This window comes from Saccostrea echinata, unplaced genomic scaffold, assembly GCF_033153115.1.
Source record: "Saccostrea echinata isolate AGI-Se365-2 ecotype Australia unplaced genomic scaffold, CSIRO_AGI_Sech_v1 ptg000025l, whole genome shotgun sequence".
Classification (NCBI taxonomy): domain Eukaryota; kingdom Metazoa; phylum Mollusca; class Bivalvia; order Ostreida; family Ostreidae; genus Saccostrea; species Saccostrea echinata.
In genome coordinates this window covers 10008301-10035008 of record NW_026889774.1, presented here as the reverse complement: position 1 = coordinate 10035008, position 26708 = coordinate 10008301, and the positions used below count along the sequence as shown (strand labels likewise).

The 26708-nt window shown below is 34.3% G+C and overlaps 1 protein-coding gene across 4 annotated transcripts in view; it reads right to left on the bottom strand.

Annotated features, from left to right (window-relative positions):
• LOC133192601 (uncharacterized) overlaps window positions 1-26708 on the bottom strand; it is a 47785-nt gene that overhangs the window by 11749 nt on the left and 9328 nt on the right. For 2 of the 4 annotated variants that reach the window (XM_061328592.1, XM_061328593.1), the window contains 3 exons: window positions 20535-20670; window positions 13005-13169; window positions 3524-3718 (listed from right to left, as the gene is read on the bottom strand). In XM_061328592.1, coding sequence (XP_061184576.1) covers window positions 3533-3718; window positions 13005-13169; window positions 20535-20670 — 487 coding nt within the window. In that variant the 3' untranslated portion in view covers window positions 3524-3532. The remainder of the gene's footprint in view (window positions 1-3523; window positions 3719-13004; window positions 13170-20534; window positions 20671-26708) is intronic. The other 2 variants (XM_061328594.1, XM_061328595.1) reach the window with 2 other exon arrangements.

Genomic DNA, 26708 nt, shown 5'->3' with positions numbered 1-26708 from the left:
TTCCCACACTGAACTCATTAATTAATCTTTAACTGGATGCATGTCTACTCATTACTCCCAAGGGACAAATGGATTTACACTGTCTGCTGTGTAATGTAAAATCTGTTTTAATACTTTGTGATTTTTTTTTAGTTCTAATGAGTAGTTTTAAGCTGTAGTTCACATTTTTGTACAGATGCTCTAGATTCTATGTCTCAAACCTTAGACATGAACCCGAAATGACTAAGTCAATAAAAATGAAAAAAAAAAAAAACACCTGTAAAATGCAGAAAAATTATCAAATAATATTGAAAATACCAGGTGCATATCTTCACATGGTAAATAATAAGTGTACAATTTTCATACAAATCTATGCAATAGTCTCTGGGAACAGATCCCGACAAAACCACATAATAAAAAAAAAAAAACACCTGTAAAATGCAAAAAAAATTATCCAATCATGATGAAAATACCAGGTGCACACCTTCATATGGCGAATAATAAATGTACAAATTTTCAGACAGATCCTTGCAACGGTTTCCAAGAAAAGATGTGGACAAAATTTCGTCTACAGACAGACGGACATGCTGAATCCAATATACCCCCTAAACTTCGTTTGCGGGGGGTATAATAATAAAACCAATAGCAATATAGAATATTTCTCTATAGTAAAAATTTAATTACTCATTATATTTTTTTAATGAATGAAACTAAGGTGCAGCCTAATAAAACATCAATACTACATGTAATAATTACAGTACTAGTGTTTTTATTACATTGAAAAAATAGTTTGCAACTATCTGTCATCTTTGTAAGACATGACACTCTGCAAATTGATTGTTGAAAAAAAAAATCATTATTAATTATACAAAATCAAATTGATCTTAATACCTTAATATCAAACTCATTTTAAAAATAAAAGGCTGGTTCCAGTAACTATGTATTTTGACAGACATAAATTACAATTAAGAGATTTAGACAACAGAGATCTTTATTTCTTTCTGCCTAATTCCCAGGAGATATCGATAGATAAGATCTGCTTGATCAGAGATGCCCCAACAGCTTCCCACACTGAACTCATTAATTAATCTTTAACTGGATGCATGTCTACTCATTACTCCCAAGGGACAAATGGATTTACACTGTCTGCTGTGTAATGTAAAATCTGTTTTAATACTTCGTGATTTTTTTTTAGTTCTAATGAGTAGTTTTAAGCTGTAGTTCACATTTTTGTACAGATGCTCTAGATTCTATGTCTCAAACCTTAGACATGAACCCGAAATGACTAAGTCAATAAAAATGAAAAAAAAACACCTGTAAAATGCAGAAAAATTATCAAATAATATTGAAAATACCAGGTGCATATCTTCACATGGTAAATAATAAGTGTACAATTTTCATACAAATCTATGCAATAGTCTCTGGGAACAGATCCCGACAAAACCACATAATAAAAAAAAAAAAACACCTGTAAAATGCAAAAAAAATTATCCAATCATGATGAAAATACCAAGTGCACACCTTCATATGGCGAATAATAAATGTACAAATTTTCAGACAGATCCTTGCAACAGTTTCCAAGAAAAGGTGTGGACAAAATTTCGTCTACAGACAGACGGACATGCTGAATCCAATATACCCCCCTAAACTTCGTTTGCGGGGGGTATAATAATAAAACCAATAGCAATGTAGAATATTTCTCTAAAACTCTTATAACATCTCGGATCGACAAAAAATTTCAGAGTACTGCAGAAGAGGTCTGATAGAAAGTTTCTTGAAAGTTTTACGGTGAATCTCTAAAGTATATAGATATTATTTTATCGACAAACACTACATTTTTTCGTATCTGAAATTTAGGTGCTGCTGAACATAAAAATGAATTAAAGCTTTTATTGGTTATTTCTTTAGTTGTTGTGAATAGCATTCTATTCTTTTCATATGATGATGTTTAAATACCAAGCATTCTTGATTTTTTAGTATGTGGAATTTATTTCAATTTTTATTAAGAATTAATATTCCTTGAATGAATCTTGAAAATAGCCGATTTTTCCTATCGAATAAACTTTAATGCTCTCATTGAAACCTTTTTCTTCCTAAAATGTATGTCTGAAATTTAATTTATGCTACTAACTTACATTTAATTCAACCCACACAGAGATGCTTATTTTAATCTTACCTATTATTTCAGGATATTCAGTCAATTCGCTGAACCTGACATTTTCATATATTTGTAAACAAAGTCTAAACACGGCATTTCTAATGTATCAGGCTCTAAATAATTAACTCTGTTCATTCAAAGTATACACCAACTCAAATAAACTGTTTTTACGGTAATTTTATATTTTTATTATACAACAATAGTGTTTCTCAAAACTATTTAATTCTGATTACTACATTGTACAACAAACAAATCTCCACATGTTTTTATTCCTAACCAATTACTTTACTATGTACATCTTCATTGGAATATGTGGTCTTGTGTAAGCACGCCTGTCCTTTGACCCAAGGGTTTTGGGTTCGATCGTTGCTGGCGGTACATGGGGGGGGGGGGGCATTTTTGCATTTTTTCTGCTCTCTTCAAGCCAAATGACACGGAAACAGGAAAAAGGTGGAGTGACCTCTAATTGTCCTCTGAACGATTAGTATACTAGTTTTTAAAAAAATCACTTGTCCCCATAGACTTCAATGCAATCACTGTTAATTAATTACTGTTTAGTTAATTATATTTTTGAGACTTTCTCTTGGTAAATCCATATCTACTGTAAAGCACTTTAAGTTGTAAGTTGTACAAAGTTCCCTTGTAAGAACCTGATCATACCTGTTACATTGGAAATATCTTTCTAATCTTCTTCTCAAGAACAACTAAGCCATTATTAGTCATATTTATACAGAAGCAACCTTGGGTATTGTAGAATCAAGTTTGTTCAAATTATGACCCCACAGGGGATTGGGGGGGGGGCACAACAGAGGATTGAAGTTTTGCATAAGAATTATTATAGGAATCATCTTGATAAAATCTGCAGCTCAAGAACAAGAAAGCCATGATTAGTCATACATGTATTATTATAGAAGCATCCTCAGGTAGTGTAGATTCACATTTGTTTAAATTTAGGTTGGTAGGGTAGGGCCACAATGAGCGATCAGAGATTTACATAGGCATACATAGTAAAAAAATCTTCCGTTTAAGAACAACATAGCTATGATTAGTAATATTGATAAGGAAGCATCCAGAAGTAGTGTAAATTTAAGTTTGCCCCCCTCCCTCCCCCGTTCAATATTGAACTTCTGCTTCCTCCTAGCCACTGTGCTTGGGTGAGTGTTGTGGCTCATGGGCCTCTTGTTTTTCATTTTTTGAAGAAAACTTATTAACCCAGTGGCCAGGAGTAAGCCTAATCAAAGGAGAGCACAACATGATGATAATATTATTAACCCAGTGGTCAAAAAATTTTTGACATACAGATGACACACTGAGAAGGAAAGGGATTACTAAAGGTCATCTGCATATCCTTACAAGTCATAATAATGCAAAAATAGTGCTACTTACTTCACAATGTTAGTGAATATTTCTTTGGAAGAGCGAGAGTCTTAACAGTAAGTCAAGCAGCATTCCTCTCTCTTCTGCAATCATCATGTTGTATGGTTTGGTGTAGTAAATATATGCCTTTTCTGATGTCAAGTATTCATTGCTGACAAGTTTGTCAAAATGCTGGATATCCATCTCAAGGACTGTAAAAATAATCTGAAAAATTCTTATTTTTAATAAGCATTATAATTAATTCATAATTAATTGTTCTCGTGATGAACTATCCTGATTATACAAAAGTTTAAGTAGGAGAAACAAAAGAGGCCCATGGGCAACAATGTTCAACTGAATTACTTAAGCCCTGCTGTTCTTTGGATTTTAAAAAGATTTTATTTTCCCTAGAGAGAAAAGGTTCTTGAGAAAATCTTTACAAATTGTTTCCTTTATATTTCAATGTAAAAATTTTATTCCTTATTGTGGCCCCACCCTAACCCCTAGGTCCATTAGTGTAAAAAACAAGAGACCCACGGACCTTAGAGGTCACTTGAGTATCATGTAACACTTTCCAATTGAATTTGGTTCTTGTTTTAAACCAGAGGCCATGAAATTCACAATTTTGAATGAGGCACCATTGCTCATCATAACTATACACGAAGCATGCTTTAAGACTGATTACTTAATACACAGAAGCAGACTAGGGGAACAAAGAAAACATAGGTAATCAAAGATTACAAAGCTCAACTTGACGAATGTTATCTTTAGGTAAGGCAAATTTCACATCATATTCTTTTTTTAGTAAGTGTACATTCCAAGATCAATATCTATGCAAGTTTGGTTTAAGTACGACTTACAGTTACTTGGAAATAGACTTGTTCAAAAAACGTTTATCCTGTTTACTAATCAAGAAAACTTTAGTCAGTTCCAACATCTAAAGTAAGTCTGGAAGTTTTCGTCCTTAGATGCACCATCTATGCAAGTTTAATCATAACAGGCCATAATGTTATATAGCTACTCCAAAAAAATTATCCTGGTCACTCATCTGGAAAATGTAGGTCAAACTTCGAATCCAAAGCAAGTCTGTAAGTAACCATCCCTAGCTACATCATCCATGCTAATTTGGTTAAAATATGGCTAAAATTCACTCATGTGGAAAATCTAGATCGAATCCAGCATCCCAAGCAGGTTGGTTAGCGTACATCCCTAGATGCATCATCCATGAAAGTTTGGTCAAGGTAGAGTTTATAGTTACTTGAAAATGGAACTGCTCCAAAAACTTTAACCTGGTCACTCATCTGGAATATCTAGGTCAGATCTAGCATCCGAAGGAAGTCTGGTAGAGTCCATCCCTAGATGCATCATCTATGCAGGTTTGTTCAATGTAGAGCTAATAGTTACTTGGGAATGGATCTGCTCCAAAAACTTTAACCTGGTCACTCATCTACAAAATCTAGGTCAGAGCCAGCATCCAAAGCAAGTGTGGTAGTGTCCATCCTAGATGCATCCTCCATGCAAGTTTGGTCCTGGTAGGGTTTATAGTTACTTGGGAATGGACTTGCTCCTAAAACTTTAACCGGGATGCCAACGCTAACGCCGGCGCCGGGGGTATAGCATAAGCTCATCTCGACTTCGTCAAGGTGAGCTAAAAATGCATTTCCATTAATCAGTAATAATCAGTATTACCCCCACCCCACAGGAGCCCCTGACCCTGGGGCCACACATTTCACAATTTTGGAAAAGGCACCCTTGCTCATCATAAATATCTGATTAACACCAAGGAGCAGATTTCAAAGCATTAATCCATTTTCAGTATATAATCATTAGAGCACCCCCTACCCCTAACCCAGGGGCCTTGAAATTCACAATTCTGGAATAAGCCTTAAGGATCCTTGTTCATCGTAACTATATACTTAGATCATCAGCATACTATATAATCATTAGAGCCCCGCCCTTACACCAGAACCCCCGACCCGGGGACCATGAAATTCAGAATTTTGTAAGAGGCACCTTTCCTCATCCTATTTATGTACATAGTTGAATTATTTAATACCAAGGAGCAGAGGAGAAGATTTTCAAACAATTCATGCCTTTTCACTATATAATCATTAGAGCCCTTCTCTAACACCAGAACTCCTGACCCTGGGGACATGAATTTCACAATTTTGGTAGAGGGCTCAAAGCTGATTACAATCATGCCAACAGTTTGACTGCTTGATGTCCAGGTAAAGAAGAAGATCTTTAAAGATTGCATTTATTTTGATGGTTTTAGCCCCACCCCTCAGGCCCAAGGGGGCAGGGGACATGAAATTCAAAATTTTTACTCCCCTTCATCCATAGATACTATATGCCAAAATTGGTTGAAAGTGGTTCAGTGGTTTCAAAGGAGAAGCTGAAAATGTTTAAATGTTAACACAACGGATGAAAACAGATAGCAATAGGTCACCTGAGTAAACTCAGGTGACCTAAAAAAAATTGGCCCAAGGGCCTTGAATCACTCTTCTGATAAATTGTACAACTTATCACTTCTATTTGGAGCCTCTATGTATCCTATGTATTTAATTAAAGCCTTGGAATTCCAGAAGAAGGTAATTGTGACCTACATTTTGGTTAAAACATTCTGAAAACCCGATTCATCAACTAAAAAAAAATTGATGAATCAAAGCCACTTGTTATCTTGTACATCCAGATACAGCTATGAAATTTCAAAATTAGGTTACTGTGACCTACTTTTAAGTTGACATTCTCTGAGGACTTAAGATGCATCAACTGACAAAGTTTGATGATTCTAAGTCTCTTATTATTTGAAATATTTAAAGTTACACAATGAGTCAAAATCATGTGTTTCTTTTAAGATAATTGTATCATAAAACAAGAAAAATTATATGAAATATGACTAAAGCGAGGTTTTGACAACTCAACTGCACTGTAAAGCAAGAAAAGAACTGCAAAATATAAGTGCCGGAAAAACAAAAGTTGTATCTACCGCTTTGTTGTTATCGTCAATGTCAACAATGTCAAGGTCGAGCGACTTTTATTTTTAGCGAGCAAACAGAAGTGAGAAATAAGTTCTAATCAACTTTATTAAAAATTGTATCAAAATTCTGGTCATCTCATTTATATCTATGGAATTGACACCATGGTAAATTCACCTTTTCTGCGCATGCGTACAATAAAGAGGAAGAAGTGAAGCAATTATTTTTACTTTTATTTTTCTCCAAAACAGTACATTTTTTAGGTTCTGAAACCTGTAATTTTCTGAAACCTAGTATCTTCAAGAATTGAATAAAATATGCATGTGTCATCCAAAAATTCTACTTTTGTCAGTTTCCCCCTTTTTCCGTCACAGCGTCACTTTAAAAATGCAGTTTTTAATTGACACTTTCTGAGGAAACAAAATACATCAGCTGACAAAGTTTGATGATTCTATGCCAATAAATGTATCTGAAATATTTTAATATAACCATAAAATTCCAAAAGTAGGTAACAGTCACCTACTTTTCAGTTGACACATCAGGGATTTAACAATGTTGATTTAAGTAATGGTTAAGGTACCTTTCCCCTTTGAAATATCACAATTTCCCTTTTAGTGACAGAAATTCTCCTGAAGACGATATACAGAGTTAAAGTATTATACAGTCTTCGGACTATGCACTTCCTCTCTTTTGTCATCAATTGGTAAAAATTGTATGATGTGAAAGTTTTCAAATACTTCATTGATTGAAATGCTGTTCAAGACAAGGGAGATAATTTTCTGGTGAACTATTTTTCATATGACTTAACAATTTTTCAAGATTTTCAATCGTAAAAAAAAAATCAACAAAACAAACAGGAATATGACAAAAAAAATAAATACAAATAACACTATTTTTTATAGAAATTGCATGCAAATTTTACAGCTTGTATTTATTCCTTTTTCTTCATTTTGCAGTTTTTTCTCGATCAATCAGATGCTTGGCTTTCTCCAAAACCTCTGACCAGAGTCAGAGTTTACAGAGAGAGCATAGGGCTAATGTACGTAACAAGAGGCCCAAGGGCCACAATGCACATCTTGACTCACATTGGTCCTGCTGTTCTTCATCACATTTTTCCCACTGTATAATTTTGATTCCCTTTTGTATCCCCACCCTACCCCTGGGGGGCCATTAAAATTTAAACAATTCAGAATCTACACTACCTTAGGAAGATTTCACATAAGCTTCACATTTTTCTGGCCCAGTGGTTCCTGAGAAGATTTTTCCGATATATTTCAATGTAAAACTTTGATTCACTAATATGGCCCCACTATATCCAAGGGACAATGATTTGAACAATTTAGAATCTACACTACCTCAGGAAGCTTCCACATAAGTTTCACCATTTCTGGTCTAGTGGTTCTTGAGAAGATTTTAAAAAGTTTTTCCTATATATTTCAATGTAAAATGTTGATTCCCTATTGTGGCCCCACCCTACCCCTGGGGGCCATGATTTAAACAAATTAGAATGTACACTACCTCAAGAAACTTCCACATAATTTCACTATTTCTGGTCCAGTGGTTCTTGAGAAGAAGATTTTAAAAGAGTTTTCCTAAAAAAGCTGATGCAGAAATGCAAAGCCAATATATGGTCAAGAATAATACGGCCTGATACATGGAGGTGTAGGTCAGTTTACTCTTTAAGACTCCCTGCAAAATTCAAAAAGTATGTCACTACTTTTTGATAAATATGTTTTAATACCTTAAGATGTATCCACTGAAAAGTTTTGTTGATTCTAAACCCCTCAGTATCTGAAATAATTACATTAAATGTTTTGAAAATGGTAAGCCATAAAATTCAAAAAGGTCATGGTGACCTACTTTTTGGTTGACAAACTTCAAGGCCCCATAATGCATAAACTGACAAGTTCTGATGATCATCATGATCACAGGCTTCAAAATGTCCAAAATATGCATCAAAATCATATTGGAAATGAATACATGCAAAATTCAAAGAGTAGGTCACCATGACCTTGAGTCAACATGAGATGAGGTCCTAATATGCATCAATCTCATGGGCCATGATTTGAACAATTTAAAATCTATGCTACCTCAGGATGCTTCCACATAAGTTTCAGGTTTCCTGGTCAAGGGGTTCTTCTTCAGATTTTTCCAATATATTTCTATGGAAAACTTTGATTCCCTATTGTGGCCCCACCCTACCCCTTGGTTTCAACTTTCCTGTTTCAGTGGAAGAAGATTTTTTAATGACCCCTCCATTCTTTTTGTTCTTGATTATCTCCCCTTGGAAGGAGGCTTTGTCCTTTATTTTAACAATTTAGAATCCCCTTTACCCAGGAATGCTTTATATAAACTTAAATCGACACGGTTGTTCTTTAGAAGAAGTTGAAAATGTGAAAAGTTTACATATGAATGGGCAGAGAGACAGATAGATGGACACCAGACAACAGGTGATCAGAAAAGCTCACTTGAGTTTTTAGCTTAGGCGAGCTAAACAAGAGGCCCAAGGGCCTTAACAGTCACCTGAGTATAATGTAATGATCCATAGATTAAAACAAAATAAGCTGATGTTGCCAAAAAGCAAGAGAAATAGGATGATCAGGGATCAGCAAAATAATAATTTAGTACTCAATAACAAATATTAAAGTTGATCTATTTATTTGCCTGTACTTTCCCCCATTTGTCACTATCCTCATGTGTACTAAACAAAACAAGAGAGCACTATTAGTTAACACATCTCATCCCCCTTGCATTGGCCTCTCTTGGTCTTTAAAGATTATTTTCTGTACAAAGATAAAGTATTTTTGTCCCATTTTCAATTATCTATTATTTAAAAGTTTATCTGACCATTAAGAACTATGAAAGTATTCTTGCATTAAATATTATAAAATTTCTTGTATAATTCTGTTATTCAATTGACCTTTTAAGTTACATTGTGTAAAGGAGAAAGGCCAAAAACTGTCCATTCTGTGAGAGAAAGACCTAATTGAGGGCCGTAGGCCCGAGATTAGTTCTTTCTCTCACAGAATGGACAGTTTGAGGCCTTTCTCCTACTTAAAACATGATTTCCTTTGTTTTGAAAATTAAATAAGAAAATTTACAAAACTGGTATCAGATGTGACAGGTAGAACACATACAATGACAAATGCATTGTTTACAAAATGGACAGTCATAGGTATAGTCCCTGAAATGTTCTACTTTCTGACTTGAACAGTGAGCGAACGGTGAACGAACGAAGAGTGAACAGTGAGTGAATGATGTGTCAATGCTGAATGTAACTTGGTGAATGGTAAGCCAAAAAATAAATAAATAAAATAAATGTTTCAAAATTTGCCTAAGAATGATGATACATGCACACTAAGTAAAACTATTAATTTGAGTTTTTTACGATATTTTCTGCACATATGTATGATGTTAAAACTTTTGAATCATGCAATTTTTATCGCTGTAAAACATTGTAATTGTTACCGAACACTGTAGTATAAAAGATAAAATTATTGTAGTTGTAAAGTAAATATGTTTATTCTTACCTGGTATATAAAATCATAACAAACAATGTGTATTTTAGAAGGGAAAATTACTGACTTACAGAATGAATTACAACAGTTGTAACAACCATATTTGTATTTCCGTGCTAAGGCGATTCCGTGTAAAACAATAAGAGAAAAAAATATAAAATATTTGACAAAGGTCCGTGGACGTATTGCATAAATACACTCGCATTTTAAAATTTTAATGCAGTAAAATATTTATGTGTCATTTCTATTTTTTATGATGATTCATTGAGCAGACTTCTACATGTATCTGTAGACATTTCCCAGTGATTATACTCAGATAAGATGATATAAAGAGGCATTCATATTATTTGTTATAGATTAAATTTTCAGAACTTGATACATGTATAAAAGTAATATGCTGTCATGGTTTTATCAAACAGAAAAATGAGAGAGAGAGCGAGAGATGTTACGTTTTAGCCCCCCCCCCCTTCTCCAAATGTTTGTACAGACCCTGAAACGTGCTACTACCCCAAAAAAGTGTGTGACTTTTGTGCGCTTTCCATTTCGTAGCGTTTCATGTAAACCGTGCAGCGTTTCGTGCAAACCGGGTAGCATTTCGTGTAAACCATGCAGCGATTCATGTATGCTCCAAAGCATTTCGTGCAAACCGTGCGACTTTAGTGTAAGAACCGTGTGAGAAACGTGCAACTTTCCTGCAAGAATCATGTGAGAAACGTGTAGGATTCATTCGGAAGTCCTTTTTATTTTAAATATGGCTATTGATGGATCAACATGTCATTCTGTGTTGTTTGTAACATATTATTCGGATATGTAATACCAGTGGTATTTTAAGAGTGAAAAAAATTACGGAAACAACAAAATAAAATTACTTGGTAAAGTATTACATATTTGTTTGATTTTCTTTCTTCTTTATTTCAATAAAGATGGACAGAAAATGTGTTAAAAGTAATTAATTATATGCACATCAATTTTAAGGTAAATTATTCAATACATTTTTTTAAGGGAACAATACTGAATATTTCTTTATAAGAAAACTCATTAGGAATCCGGTCTTGTCCTTTTCATTCATTTATTTGAATCTCTTCACCATTTTACAATTCTGGGATATAGAGATTACAAGAACATTTCGAAGATTTATACAAAATAAAAGATAGATATGGCAGATGTAAAATAAAATGCAAAATTTAGGGATATAAATGTGAAGTATTGGAATTCTAGACAGGGGAGTACAGTTAATCAATTTTCTGTTATTTACATGTAAATTAAAGAGTATTTATTGTCTCTGGTTTTATTTTCCCCTTGAACACATTCCAAAGTTTACCTGTAACTCTCGATTCTGTTTGTTTTAACTGTCCATTCTTTTTAAAAACTCTCCATTCTTAAAAAGAATGGAGTTTTCCAAAAAGAATGGACACTTTCAGGCAACTTCATGGATTGTTTGAGAAGTTGGCTCAACATTAAGCTACAGAATGGACAACACAAACAAAAGGTTGATGTCACAATCATATTTTAATTACAGTGATTAACTATTATAGGTGAATAGCAAAGGGGAATAACTTTTTTCAGTAAAAATTAATAGACCAAATGGTACAGAATTTCAAAATCTGGTAGTAAAACCCCCCTGCGTATTACAACATTATATACTATATTTGTCTCTTAGATGCCCAGGAGCTGAGAAGATTTTCAAGACAATAATCCATTTTCACCGTAGATTCTATAAAGCTCCACCCTAATACCAAAGCCCCTGACCTAGGGGGCAAATATACTCACAATTTTGGAAGAGGCACTCTTGATTATCATAACCATGCACCTAGTTTATCTTCTTTACATACAGGGGGAGAGAAGCAGATTTTTAAAGAATTTATACATTTTCAATATATGATCAATAAAGCCCCGTCTTAAAACCAGAACCCCTGACCCAGGGGCCATGAGATTTACAATTTTGGAAGAGGCACCATTCTTCATCATAACTATGTACTTAGTAATCTGCTTAATGCCCAGGAGCAGAGGAGAAGATTTTCAAAGAATTAATGCACTTTCACTATATAATCATTAGAGCCCCGCCCTAACACTAGAACTCCTGACCTAGGGGCCATGAAATTCGCAATTTGAAAGAGGCCCCCCTCCTCATCATAACTATGCATTTAGTTTGTTTGCTTAATACCCAGTCGCAGAGGAGAAGACTTTTAAAGAAATAATGCATTTTGACTAAATATTCAACAGAGCCCCACCCTAGCACCAGAACTACTGACCCTGGGGCCATGAATTCCACAATTTTGGTAGAGGGCTCAATGATTATTATAATCAGTCAGGGGTGAGACTGAAATCAGTCATATTTAAAAATGATTGATAATTGTCATTTCTTCTAACTACATAAGGTACATGTTTTTATTATTTTTGTAAATATGACTTGTTTTCATCATATTTCCATTCCCAAGTGAATTCTTCCAACCCATTTACTACAGTAATAAGATAAAGTACACTATCCTGCCATGGACCCATGTGTAGAGAAACATCTTGACTAACAACTGAAACCAAAATAAATTAGTGCGCCCCGTAAAACTAACGAGATAATTAAGTGCGCCCAGACCTAACAATTTGATGAAAAATGATGAAATACAGTCATATTTAGTTTTAGAAATAACTCTATATTTTAAAATAAACTCCAAATAGTTATGGCTGTTTTTCATCATTATTCTACAAAATGATGAATTTTAGTCATTTTTAAAACTCAAGTTTATGACTAGAAATCATCATTTTTAAAAATGATGATTTTCAGTCTCACCCCTGACTGATAATCAGGCCAACAGTTTGACTGCTTGATGTCCAGGAGAAAAGATTTTTAAAGATTGCATAAATTTTAGTGGTTTTTGCCCCACCCCTCAGGGGTTGGGAGGGACAATGAAATTCACAACACTGTGCCCTGGCCATATTCAAATTCTGAAATGTGCAGATTTAAATTCTTTTCTAATAACATATTTTATGATCTGATAATTTGATCAACCATTCCCTTACCTCAGTTTTCAAGCATAAAGCACCAAGAACATATGGCTTAAAGAAAGAAAACGGACTTTCTACAATCAACTCTCCACCATGCTGGCCTAACACCTTATCATCAACTTCCATTACTATGTTAAAATCTTTATCCTCTCTATTCACCCATTTCTTTTCTCTCTTTAACTGAAATTAAAATACATCAAATGTTACATTTACCGTATATACTTGCCTATAAGTTGGTTTTTTGCGAGTTAAACTTTGGTCCAAAACTCTTTAACCGACTTATACGCGAGTTATAAAAAGACTGGTATTTCAGCAGGTAAATCCTTTTAAGCTTAAAAAATACAACCAACTTATAGGCGGACCGACTTATAGGCGAGTATATATGGTAAGTCTATCGGCCACATCGCTCACCTGAGCACCTTGGCTAGGAAAATGCAGAAACCAGTTCAGCATTTAACAGTTTACAGAAAGGGGTGGAGGTGGATAAACTTGAATTTACACTACCTCAGGATGCTTTCATATCAATATTACTAATCATGGCTTTGCTGTTCTTGTGCAGAATATTTTTAAATATTTTATTTCCAATGTACTACTATGTTAAACTCTGACTGCTCATTGTAGCCCCACCCTACCCACCTGAGATTTGAACAAATTGGATTCTACAATACCTAAGGTAGTTTTTGTATAAATGTGACTAATAATGGCTTAGTTGTTCTTCAGAAGAAGATTTTGAAACATTTCCTACCCACTGTTGTGGCCCTGCCCTATCCCGGGGGTCATGATTTAAACAAACTTGAATCTACACTACCTGAGGATACTGCTTTATTAATACGACTAATCATGGCTTATCTGTTCTTGAGAAGAAAATTTTTAAAGATATTTCCTATAAATTCCTATGTAAAACTTTGGACCCCTGTTGTGTCTGCCCCCCCCCAACCTTTCCCCTCCTCCAGATGTAACAATTTGAACAATTTGAATCTAAACCTATTCCTATGGTAAACTTTGACCCCCAGTTTTGGCCCTGCCTACCCCAAGAGTCATGATTGGAACAAAATTGAATCTACACTACCTGAGGATGCTTCTATAATAATATGACTAATCATGGCTTTGCTGTTCCAAGAAGCAGATTTTTAAAAGAAATTTTTCCTATATATATATATATATATATATATATATATATATATATATATATATATATATATATTCCAATGATAAACATTTGATCCCATTTTGTGCCCCCCCCCCCCCCCCCCCCCCCCCCCGGAGTCATGACATGAACGAACTTGAATCTAGAGTAAGTAATGAAGCTTTCATGTAAGTTTCATCTTTTCCTGCCCAGTAGTTCCTGAGAAGAATATTCTTAAAAGATGCCACCAAATTTTCACGAATTCTTAATTATCTCCCCCTTGAAAGAGGGTGTGGCACTTCCTGTGAACAAACTTAAATTCCCTTCATCCAAGGATGCTTTGTGGCAAGTTTGGTTGAAAGGATGATGTGCCATACAGCCCCCGGTAAATTGACAAAAAATAAAATATCTAAATTTTACTCTGATTTGTGCATCCACTTAATCACTGACATGTGTACTGTCATGGAATACTACTTTTACCGAATATAGAAACATAATTTGGAAGATATTTATCTTTATTTTGAGTAGGGGTACCATGTTTACATCCAATTCCCATTGAATTTTGGCCCCACCCCACTCTTTCAAGCCCTTAAAATATACGAGCGCAAGTAGGTACATTTTTCTCCTTCGGATGGTTGCTGTATTTTATTGAAATCTACCTATATGTGAAAGGAGAAAATTGTACCTTACTGCGCTCAAATGTTGTGTTTAAAATATTGTAAAATCTGGCTGGTTCTCTCCATTACAAACAGATCGACTAAACAATTTTTCTGACATAAGAATAAATTCATATGCTAATCGAGGCACCGGCGTGACTCTCTAACTGACCAATCAGCTAAAGGAGTTGTATTACGAGTGAGTACTACAAAATTTCTAACTAAAGGACATTTAATTAATGCTTGGAAAAAAGGCATAATTTTTTTCTTCTTTTCCGATAATTTTTTTTTTATTCGTTTGAGTCACAGATTAGACACGAATCTACAATTTCCGTGCTCATAATTACAGACAATTTTTTTTTGTAAATATACATTGTATCATTTCATAGTTTTGTAAAGCGTCCTTGGGCAATTGGCTACACGTATTCCCGAGAATCAGTGAATACACGTTTCATTGTGAATTTCTTGACCCAAAACGGTAAACACTGAAGTTCCATACGTATTATCACGCATAAAAAGCCTTTGCTGACCATTAAAAGTTTGAAATGTAGTAGAGATAATATGTAAATTGACCTAAGCCACGTGTCCGTGATAAAATGTAAACATGTGGTAAACCAGCATGTTTTGTCGTTCAGTCATCGGATTGGACAATTGTTCTCGGTAAGCGACAATGACCGAAATAATAACAATAGCCATATAAGGTAGATTTCTCGGACATGCATACCTCTCTATTGTACTAAGACCCGCCTATTCTTTTTTCATAAAAGATCCTATTGTCAAACCAAGTCGAATTTTGCTCTCTTGGGGTCTAAAAAAATCACAGATAATGCAGAAATCATCATAATTAAAATGTGGTGGAACTATTAAAACTATTCAAAAGGTGTCGTATTTGTTCACTTTTGTTTGAAAACTATCAAAATCATTGTAGAATAAATATAATTCGCCGCAGAAAAAGGGGCCGCAGAAAGTAGTTTTGGCACATCATCCTTTGCTCAGTGGTTCTGGAGAAGCAGATGAAAATGTGAAAAGTTTAAGACGACAGGCGTTGGACAAATTTTGATCAGAAAAGCTCACTTTAGCCTTCAGCTCAGGTGAGCTAAAAGGTCCATATATTAAATGTCTGTAAGTATATTACCCTAATTCATGTTACCAAGGCATTTCTACTGATATTTATAAAAAAAATCAATACCTGCATATACTGTCAAGTCACTTATTTATAACAGTCAGGGTTGGTACTTCAACGTATCATTTTCTGGCTTCGAAGCCAGTATATGAATTTCAAAGCACTAGGATAGATAAATTGATAATTTTCCAAACACTTTTTTGCATTTTGTGAAATAATGAACAAAATCCAAGTGCATACATCTATGTTATATTTCAGATCTTGCACATTCCAGATATATAAATACCTGTACATGTATTCCTATGTAAAACTTTGATCCCCCAATGCGGCCCCACCCTACCCCCGGGAGTTACAATTTGAACAATCTTGAATCTACAATACCTGAGGATGCTTCCATATTAAAATGACATAACACAACTCTGTTATTCTTGAGAAGAAAAATTTTCAAAATTTTTTCCTATATACTCCTATGTAAAACTTTGATCCCCATTGTGGCCCCAACCTAACCCTGGGGGTAATGATTTGAATAAACTTGAATCTACTCTACCTGAGGATGAAAAGATACCACCAAATTTTCACAAATTTTTAATTATCTCCCCTTGGAAGAGGAAGTGGCCCTCATTTAAACAAGCTTAAATCCCCTTTACCCAAGGATACTCTGTGCTAAGTTTGGTTGAAATTGGCCCAATGGTTCTGGAGGAGAAGATGAAAATGTTAAAAGTTTATGATGACAATGGACAAATTTCAATCAGAAAAGCTCATTTGAGCCTTTTATGCCAATGATAAACCAAAGTCCTAAATATGCTTCTTTGGCATTGTTTTTGTTTTAACAGGTCTTTGGTCTTGACAGTTCTCCTCAGTGCTACATAAAATTTATGTCTGACCATTGCACTGCCTTGACATCAAAATCCATTTTGTCTTCAAAATTAAATTTCTATACTGTGGTTACATTTTTTATGATCTCCATATTTCTGAATGAAAGTCTATCAAACTTGCAAAAAATGAAGTCAAAATAAAAATGAAAAAAAAAAAATTGAAGTACAACTGTCCAAAATAAAAATGAAACTAGAACTGTCCAATAGGGACAAATACCCCCCGCTGGGTTTTTCAGAGAAAGTACCAAATCACTAATGTTTTCTAGATGTGAGAGGTGTTCACAATTTCCTTAAACATTTCCAGTGAAAATTTAATTACTCATTATATTTTTTATATGTCCGTCTTAAGATGGGACGTATTATGTTATAGCGTTCATGTCCCTCCGTCCGTCTGTTAGCTTTTTCATGTCCGGCTCATAACTGTAATACTATTAGGCATAGAATTATCAAACTTTGTCAGCTGATACATCTAGGGTAGAAGGTGTGTCGCACATTAAAACCAGGTCGCTCTGACCTTTAATAAAGACGCTATGGCTAAATATGGAAAAATCATAACTAGAAAACCATTAGACTTAGAATCAAAAAAACTATGTCTTTTAACTTTTAAATTACACAATCCCAAAAGATGTCAGAGTATTGCAGTATCTTTATTAAAAAAGTGTTAAATCAAGAAAATACTAGTCTTATTTTTTTCATTATGTTCTTTACAGCAATCTGTAACAAGAAAAATTCCACCTCTCCCATGGGTGTAATGATCAGGCACTGGTCAAGGAAAATTTTGATAGCAGAAAATTGCATGTCAAATTAGAGATAAATTAATGAGTTTAGTGTGAGGTGATAACTGGTAGAGCATCTCTGATCAAGCAGGTGTTATCTACATCTCTTGGGAAATGGGCAAAAGGAATCAGTCTCTTAATTAATTGCTTGTGTTGTATTGAATTGTTCTTGTTGGCTAGTCTTACTTTCAAGATAAATTTGATGTAATCAAAACTAATTTGATATTGTTTATAATAATTAAAACTTATATGATATTGTATAATATAATTTAAACTAATTATTTATTGTACATTTTTTATTTGAATTTTTATATCTTTACAACAAATTGCAGACTGCCTTGTCTCACTAAGATGTCATTCGACCAATTGAATCTAAACTGTTTATGATAATTTAACAATATTCGATGGGCGTATAATGCTGTGGTGGGGCACTTTATTTTAATGAATGAAACTAAGGTGCAGCCTAATAAAACATCAACACTAATAATTACAGTGTTTTTTATTACATCGAAAAAATAGTTTGCAACTATCTGTCATCTTTGTGAGACATGACACTCTGCAAATTGATTGTTGAAAAAAAAAATATCATAATTAATTGTACAAAATCAAATTGATTTTAATACCTTTATATCAAACTCATTTTAAAAATAAAAGGCTGGTTTTAGTAACTATGTATTTTGACAGACATAAATAACAATTAAGAGACTTAGACAACAGAGATCTTTATTTCTTTCTGCCCAATTCCCCGGAGATATAGATAAGACCTGCCTGATCAGAGATGCCCTAACAGCTTCCCACACTGAACTCATTAATTAATCTTTAACTGGATGCATGTCCACTCATTACTCCCAAGGGACAAATGGATTTACACTATCTGCTGTGTAATGTAAAAACTGTTTTTAATACTTTGTGGGTTTTTTTTTAGTTCTAATGAGTAGTTTTAAGCTGTAGTTCACATTTTTGTACAGATGTTCTAGATTCTATGTCTCAAACCTTAGACATGAACCCGAAATGACTAAGTCAATAAAAATTTTAAAAAAAACACCTGTAAAATGCAGAAAAATTATCAAATAATGTTGAAAATACCAGGTGCACATCTTCATATGGTAAATAATAAGTGTACAAATTTTCATACAAATCTATGCAATAGTTTCTGGGAACAGATCCAGACAAAACCACATAATAAAAATGAAAAAACACCTGTAAAATGCAGAAAAATTATCCAATCATAATGAAAACACCAGGTGCACACCTTCATATGGCGAATAATAAGTGTACAAATTTTCAGACAAATCCTTCCAACAGTTTCCAAGAAATGGTCAGGACAAAATCTCGTCTACAGACAGACGGACATGCTGATTCCAATATACCCCCCCTAAACTTCGTTTGCGGGGGGTATAAAAAAATTGAACTAGAACTTCCAAAATGGACAAATACCCCCTGCTGGGTTTTTCAGAAAAGGTGCAAAGTCACTTAACATATATTGATATTTGATTCTATCAAAGATAGATCAATAAAAGAAAATGATTAATAGAATTTATTTTCATTTAAGTAAAAGGAAATGGTTAATAAAGTTTATTTTCATAAGTACACTCTTTGCATCTCATAGACATTCAAGAAGGGTTTCATTTTGTTGTCCCATCTAGATCCCATCATATTAAACTATTGAAAATACTTTTTGTATTATATATTAATAAGTCTTGTTTATTTCTTTTACACTTTACTCAAAATGAAATAATTTAGAAGATCTATAGGGTAAGAAAGTAGCAAAAGAAATCAGGGGATATCTAGTTTAATAAAACGGGGATAATTCCAGCACTGTTCTAATTAAAATTTATTTCCTTTTTTAGTGAAATCTAAAAAACACTGAATATTTGAATCTTAAATTCATATATGAATATTAACTCATTGAATGAATATTCAAATGTGAATATTTGAATGTTTGAATATTCATTGACATCCCTAGTTATGGCCCATATTCTAAAAAGTTTATACACAGTGCACAAAATGGCCATAGCATTAGCTCTTTGAGCCTTTGTCTCAGAATTAAGAGCTAAAAAGAACTGTATAATCTTGATGCAATATTTTTTAATAAAGTTACTGCATGACTCTTAGATTTGAATGGCCTATCTATCAAAAAACTTTTTTAAAAAACACTTAGTGACGCTTTTTTTTAGTTTAAATGAGTTGTTTTAAGCTGCAATTCACATATTTGTACAGATGTACCTAACAACAGTTCTAGATTCTCTGTCGCGAACCTACATGTACTCAAATGACTAAGTCAATACAAAATGAAAAAAAAAAACTGTAAAATTTGCAGAATAATTATGCAATCATGATGAAAATACCAGGTGCACATCTTCATATGGTGAATAATGAGTGTACAAATTTTTTGACAAATCCAGGCAATAGTCTCTGAGAACAGGTCTGGACAAAATCACATCTACACATAGACAGACAGATAGATGGACAGATGGACATGCTGATTCCAATATACCCCCCCCCCCCTAATCTTTGTTGATGGGGCTACAGACAGACAGACAGATAGAGGGACAGACGGACATGCTGATTCCAATTTAAACCCCCCCCCCCACCTTAATCTTTGTTGATGGGACTTATTATTTTCGCTTATACTATGCTTTGCAAGTAATTAGAATGTAGGTGCTACATATTTTCAATATCTGACAGGATGCATGCACCAGGTACCCATCCCACTGAAACATTAAATACCACTGAAAAGAAGAAATAAAACATTTGTAAAATATTTCTTGCTTTCATAAATTCTTAAAGTTTGTCAAACATATATGTCAATTTTCATCAAAACATGCTCATTAGCAAGGAGAATAAACACAATGTCTCAATAATTTCTGAACAGCCCTCATACCATACTTTTATGCATCTAGTGTTAGTTACAAGCAAGACACAACATCACAGAGAGACATTTATATGTATATATTTTTCATACATAGTCAACAAAATCTTCACATACCTCAGCAATCTTCAAAACAAGTAAATCCTTTGGATCTGATACTGAGGTTGGTGCTTCCAGGAAGTATCTAATATCCGGCAGACATACAACTGCCTCATCTTTCAAGGTGATTAATCTTCTAAATGTGTCCCCTGGGCTTTAAAAATGAAACAGGAGGCCCAAAGGCCACAGTGCCTTCATAAATAATATTTTTAGGTACAAACATATGTGATATAAACTCTTAATCAAAAACCAAACCTACTAACTGAGTCATATTTATTTTAGTAACTAGATTCTAAAAAGAAGTGCAGTGTACATTTAATATTCTTATTTCATGGCCCCTCCACACAAAAATCTCCTCCCATATTCACTAAAACAATCCCTTAAATGTTCTACATTCCCCTTTTTCCATTCACTCACTGTTCGTTCAGTGAGCATTCACCATTTTTTCAGCATGCATTCACTGTTTGTTCAGCGTTCCCTCACCCTCTACTCAGCATTCACAGTTTTGCATTCACCGTTCACAAAGCATTTAGCATTTGCTAACGGTTTGCTCTCTTTTCATTCACCTTGCGTTCAGTGCTTACTCATCACTTAGTCTTCATTGTCAATTGGAACTTCGAAGTGAAAGACTTATCTTTTTAAAGGGAAAAAAAGAAGGTGAACATAAGGGTTTACACATTCTGAAATATATCATGTTTAAAGAATCATTATTTAAATTTTATGGAAAAAATACATTTCCAATATTTATTTTTTTTTTTTAACTATTAGAGTATTTATTAAATTATTCTTTAAAATAAATGTTGTTGTAAGTATATTTATTTAGTACATGCTGAATGATTAAATGTAGCTCAGTCAGTAGAGCGCTCGCTCCGTGATCGGAAGGTCATGTGTTCAAAGCACGGCTGTGACTGACATAAGTCAATCAAAAATAGGTAGCAACTGTTCCTTTGCCAAGCCCTCGGCACTTCGAAGTGAAAGTTGTGGGTCCTTCGGATGAGACCTTAACAAGAGGCCCATGGGCCACAACGCTCACCTGAGTAACTATGGCCTTGCTGTTTTTCACCTGATTTCTCCCCTTGTAGTACTTATTGTGGCCTCGCGATAAAGCCTTGAAATTCCAAAGGTAGGTCATCATGACCTACATTTTAGATGAAACACTCTGAGCACCAAAGATGATTCTAGTCCAATTAGTACCTGAGAGTAGATCATGGTGACCTCTTTTCACTTGTCATTCTCTGAGGACCCATTTAGATGCATCAACTAAGTTTGATGATTTTAAGCCAATTAATACTTAAAATATTTTTAAAATTATAACCATAAAATTTCAAAAGTAGGTCACAGTGACTTACTTTTCAGATGACAAACTTTGAGGACCCAAGATGCATCAACTTACAAAATATAAAGTTTTATGATCATAGGCCTTAAAATGTCCAAAATATGCCTCTAAAATGCTTTGAAATTGAATGCCTGCAAAGTTCAAAAAGTAGGTCACTGTGACCTACTTTTTAGTAAGTATGTTTTATGGCCCCAAGATGCATAATCTTACAAGATTTAATGATTCTAAACCTCTCAGTATTCGAATTAATGACCTTAAAGATATACAAGCCATAACTTGCGTCAGTTAAAAATGAAGTTGGAAATTTATTAACAGGTAAATCTTGATACCTCGAAGTCCACGGGACCAAGGAAAAACTTCGAGAGATCAAGAGTTCGAATTTTCAAGAGTCCGGAATTTTCCGGGATTGTTGACAGGTTTTAAAATTAGTCTTACCGGATGTAATGATTTTCATGCAGTGCTAACCTTTTACACGTGGTTTTTGTAAAACAACGATATTTTTTCATAATTCAGATGAATATTTCATTAAACTGAGTAAAGCAAAAAATGTATATCGTCATTTCATGTATATTTATTTATTCTTCGTAATGCGGACATACTATGCATTCGTTACATGAAAACGACATTTTACAGCGTCGTACATAGCTTTGACTATTCCAAAAATGATCATTGAACGCAGTTCTGTAAGTATTTGTCCAATAATAGTCGTCATATCGACATTGAGGTTGTTTCTGCTTTTTCATATTTTGTTTAACTTTGACACTGACTCGAAATAAAAATTAAATTAGTGTTTTGTCTTTTAATCAATTACTACTTTTCAATGACACTGCGTCTCTAAATTATCGTAAGACAGTCGATGATAATTATTTTAATAGCATATACGCAAAATAGGATTAATTATAAATCATTTATCACCTTGCAGCATAAGTGTCACCTGAATAAACATCCCGTTCCTCGAGACCAGCGTCTTCTGCCTGGGGCCATTTAAATGTCCATGTAGAGGTGCTAATTATATAATCTTGTATACACATAGCCACTTCGAGGTATCGAGGGTAAATTCTAATAGAATATGCATAGCGGGACTGCATTTTGACTTCGAGGGATCAAGGGTTTTGAGAGATCAAGAGTTCGAGAAATCAAGAGTAAAATTGCTTAGTTATATAGTGGAAGAATTTGGGACCAGAGACCTACTTTGAGCGATCAAGAACTTCGAGAGATCGAAGTTCGAGCCATCAAGAGTTACCTGTATTTTGTTTTCCAAATAAAGTTACGAAAATATCGTAAATTACACAAATGGAAATGAACGCATTATAAAGATCTAAAATTGTAATTATTTATTATCCTAATAGGAAAGTAATGCCTCTATTTAAATTCCTGCATCATGTGACACTTTTAGATTGATAAACAAAAATGGCGTCAAGAAAATGAAGTAGGCCATTTGGTATACAAAATAACTTTTGACATGGATGGCATACGTTTTATGCTTAAAAATACTTATCTCTGAAAACAATCAGTATTAACCATCTACTCTGTAATGACAGATATTAACTTTTATTCAAAATCATAGTCCAAATGCAATGTACCTCATTGTCTATAATTTCCCGCGGACATGCATGACTATATACTGTTTATGCACTTCCTTCATCAATATTCATGAATAGGCTGAATTCTTAATTGCAGATCTTGCTCAATTGTTTTGTAATTACAAGGACTTATTTAGTAAAACTTTGTGGAAAGTAATTATTTTTTATTACACATCATGTTTCTCAAATCATTTAATCATTTTGTTTCACATAAAAAATTGCGGTTATATAGCATGTTATATAGCATGTACATCTTTAAATGTTTTGAAAAAGATTAGCCATAAAATTCAAAAAGTAGGTCAAGGTGACCTACTTTTTTGTTGACTTACTCCGAAAACCCAAGATGCATCAACTGACTAAGTTTGATGATTATAGGCCTTAAATTGTTCAAAATATGCCTCAAAATCATTTAGAAAAAGAATGGCCGCAAAATTTAAGTAGGTCACTGTGACCTACTTTTGAGTCAACATGATAAGAGATCCTTAGATGCATCAACTGACAAGATTTGATGATCCTAGTCCTTATAGTAAGCAAAATATCAACATTTTAAAACAAGAGGCCCATGGGCCTTATCGCTCACCTGAGCACATTGGCTAAACAAAAGCACAAATCAGTTCAGTATTGAAAAGATTAAGAAGGGGGGCTTGAATTTTAAACTACCTGATGATACTTTCATGTCAATTTGTACTTGAGAAGATTTTTTCAAAAATTTTCCCATATATTCCCTTGTAAAAATTTGATCCCCCATTGTGGCTCCTCCCTATCCCAAGAGTCATCATTAGAACAAACTTGAATCTACACTACCTGAGGATGCTTCTATATCAATATGACTAAACATAGCTTTTCTGTTCTTGAGAAGAATTTTTTTTTCTATATGCTCTTATGTAAAACTTTCAATCCCCCATTGTGGCCCACCCTAAACCTGGGGTCATCATTTTAACAAACTTGAATCTACACTACCTGAGGATGCTTCCATATAAATATGACTCATCATGGCTTTGCTGTTCTTGAGAAGAAGATTTTTAAAGATTTTTCCTATATATATCTATGTAAAACTTTGATCCTCCATTGTGGCCCCGCCCTACCCCCTGGGGTCATGATTTGAACAAACTTGAATCTACACTGCCTGAGGATGTTTCCACATGAGTTTCATCTTTCCTATCCCTGTGGTTTTTGAGAAGAAGATTTTTAAAAGATGCTATGAATTTTTCACTAATTCTTAATTATCTCCCCTTGAAAGAGGGCGTGGCCCTTCATTTGAAGAAAGTTTACAGATAGATGGACGGACGGACAGACGGACTACAGACAAAATCAGAGCTCCAGATAAGGTGCGTATTTGCAGAAATATGCATTGAATTTTTCAAAATACGCATTAACAAGAGGCCCATGGGCCACATCGCTCACCTGAGCACATTGGCTAGGAAAAAAAGCAAAAATCAGTACAGTATTGAAAAGTTTACAGGGAGGGGGTGTTGAATTTTAAACTCCTGATGATGCTTTCATATCAATATAACAAATGGCTTTGTTGTTCTTGAGCAGCAGATTTTTTTCCCATATATTCATTTGTAAAAATTTGATCCCCCATTGTAGTCCCACCCTACCCCCGGGGGCCCTCATTTGAACAAATTTCATTCTACACTACCCAAAGATGCCTCCATATCAATTTGACTAATCATGGCTTTTCTGTTCTTGAGAAAAAGACTTTTTCCTATATATTCCTCTGTAAACTTTGATCACCCATTGTGGCCCCAACCTATCCCTGGGGTAATGATTTGAACAAACTTGAATCTTCACTATCTGAGGATGCTTCCATATAAATATGAACAATCATGCCTTTGCTGTTCTTAAGAAGAATCATTTTAAAGATATTTTCCTATATATATCTATGTAAAACTTTGATCCCCCATTGTGGCCCCACCCTATCCTCGGGGGTCATGATTTGAACAAACTTGAATCTACACTACCTGAGGATGCTTCCATAAAAATATGACCAATCATGGCTTTGCTGTTCTTAAGAAGATGATTTTAAAGATATTTTCCTATATATTTCTATGTAAAACTTGGATCCCCCTTTGTGGCCCCACCCTACCCCCGGGGGTCATGATTTGAACAAACTTGAATCTACACTACCTGAGGATGCTTCCATATAAATATGACCAATCTTGGCTTTACTGTTCTTAAGCAGAAGATTTTTAAAGATATTTTCCTATATATTTCTATGTAAAACTTGGATCCCCCATTGTGGCCCCACCCTACCTCCGGGGGTCATGATTTGAACAAACTTGAATCTTCACTACCTGAGGATGCTTCCATATAAATATGACCAATCATGTCTTTGCTGTTCTTAAGAAGAAGATTTTTAAAGATATTTTCCTATATATTTCTATGTAAAACTTGGATCCCCCTTTGTGGCCCCACCCTACCCCCGGGGGTCATGATTTGAACAAACTTAATCTACACTACCTGAGGATGCTTCCATATAAATATGAACAATCATGCCTTTGCTGTTCTTAAGAAGAATTATTTTAAAGATATTTTCCTCTATATCTATGTAAAACTTTGATCCCCCATTATGGCCCCACCCTACCCCCGGGGGTCATGATTTGAACAAACTTGAATCTACACTACCTGAGGATGCTTCCATAAAAATATGACCAATCATGGCTTTGCTGTTCTTAAGAAGAAGATTTTTAAAGATATTTTCCTATATATTTCTATGTAAAACTTGGATCCCCCATTGTGGCCCCACCCTACCCCCGGGGGTCATGATTTGAACAAACTTGAATCTACACTACCTGAGGATGTTTCCACATAAGTTTCATCTTTCCTGGCCCCGTGGTTCTTGAGAAGAAGATTTTTAAATGATGCCATTATTTTTTCACTAATTCCTAATTATCTCCCCTTGAAAGAGGGCATGGCCCTTCATTTTAACAAACTTGAATCCCCTTTACCCAAGGATGCTTTGTGGCAAGTTTGGTTGAATTTGGCCCAGTGGTTCTTGAGAACAAGATGAAAATGTGAAAAGTTTACAACAACAACGACAACGACTACAATGATGACAGACAACGGACAAATTTTGATAAGAAAAGCTCACTTGAGCCTTTGGCTCAGGTGAGCTAAAAATGAAAACAGGGCGTACAATTATGCATTAGCAATCATAAATAAGCATTACACTACGAAAGTACTGTGTAGGATGGATTAAATGTCAATTAATTATGTGAATTGAAGTCAGTTCAGTGTTTGAATTTTTATCAAAAGGAAATTTGATTAAGA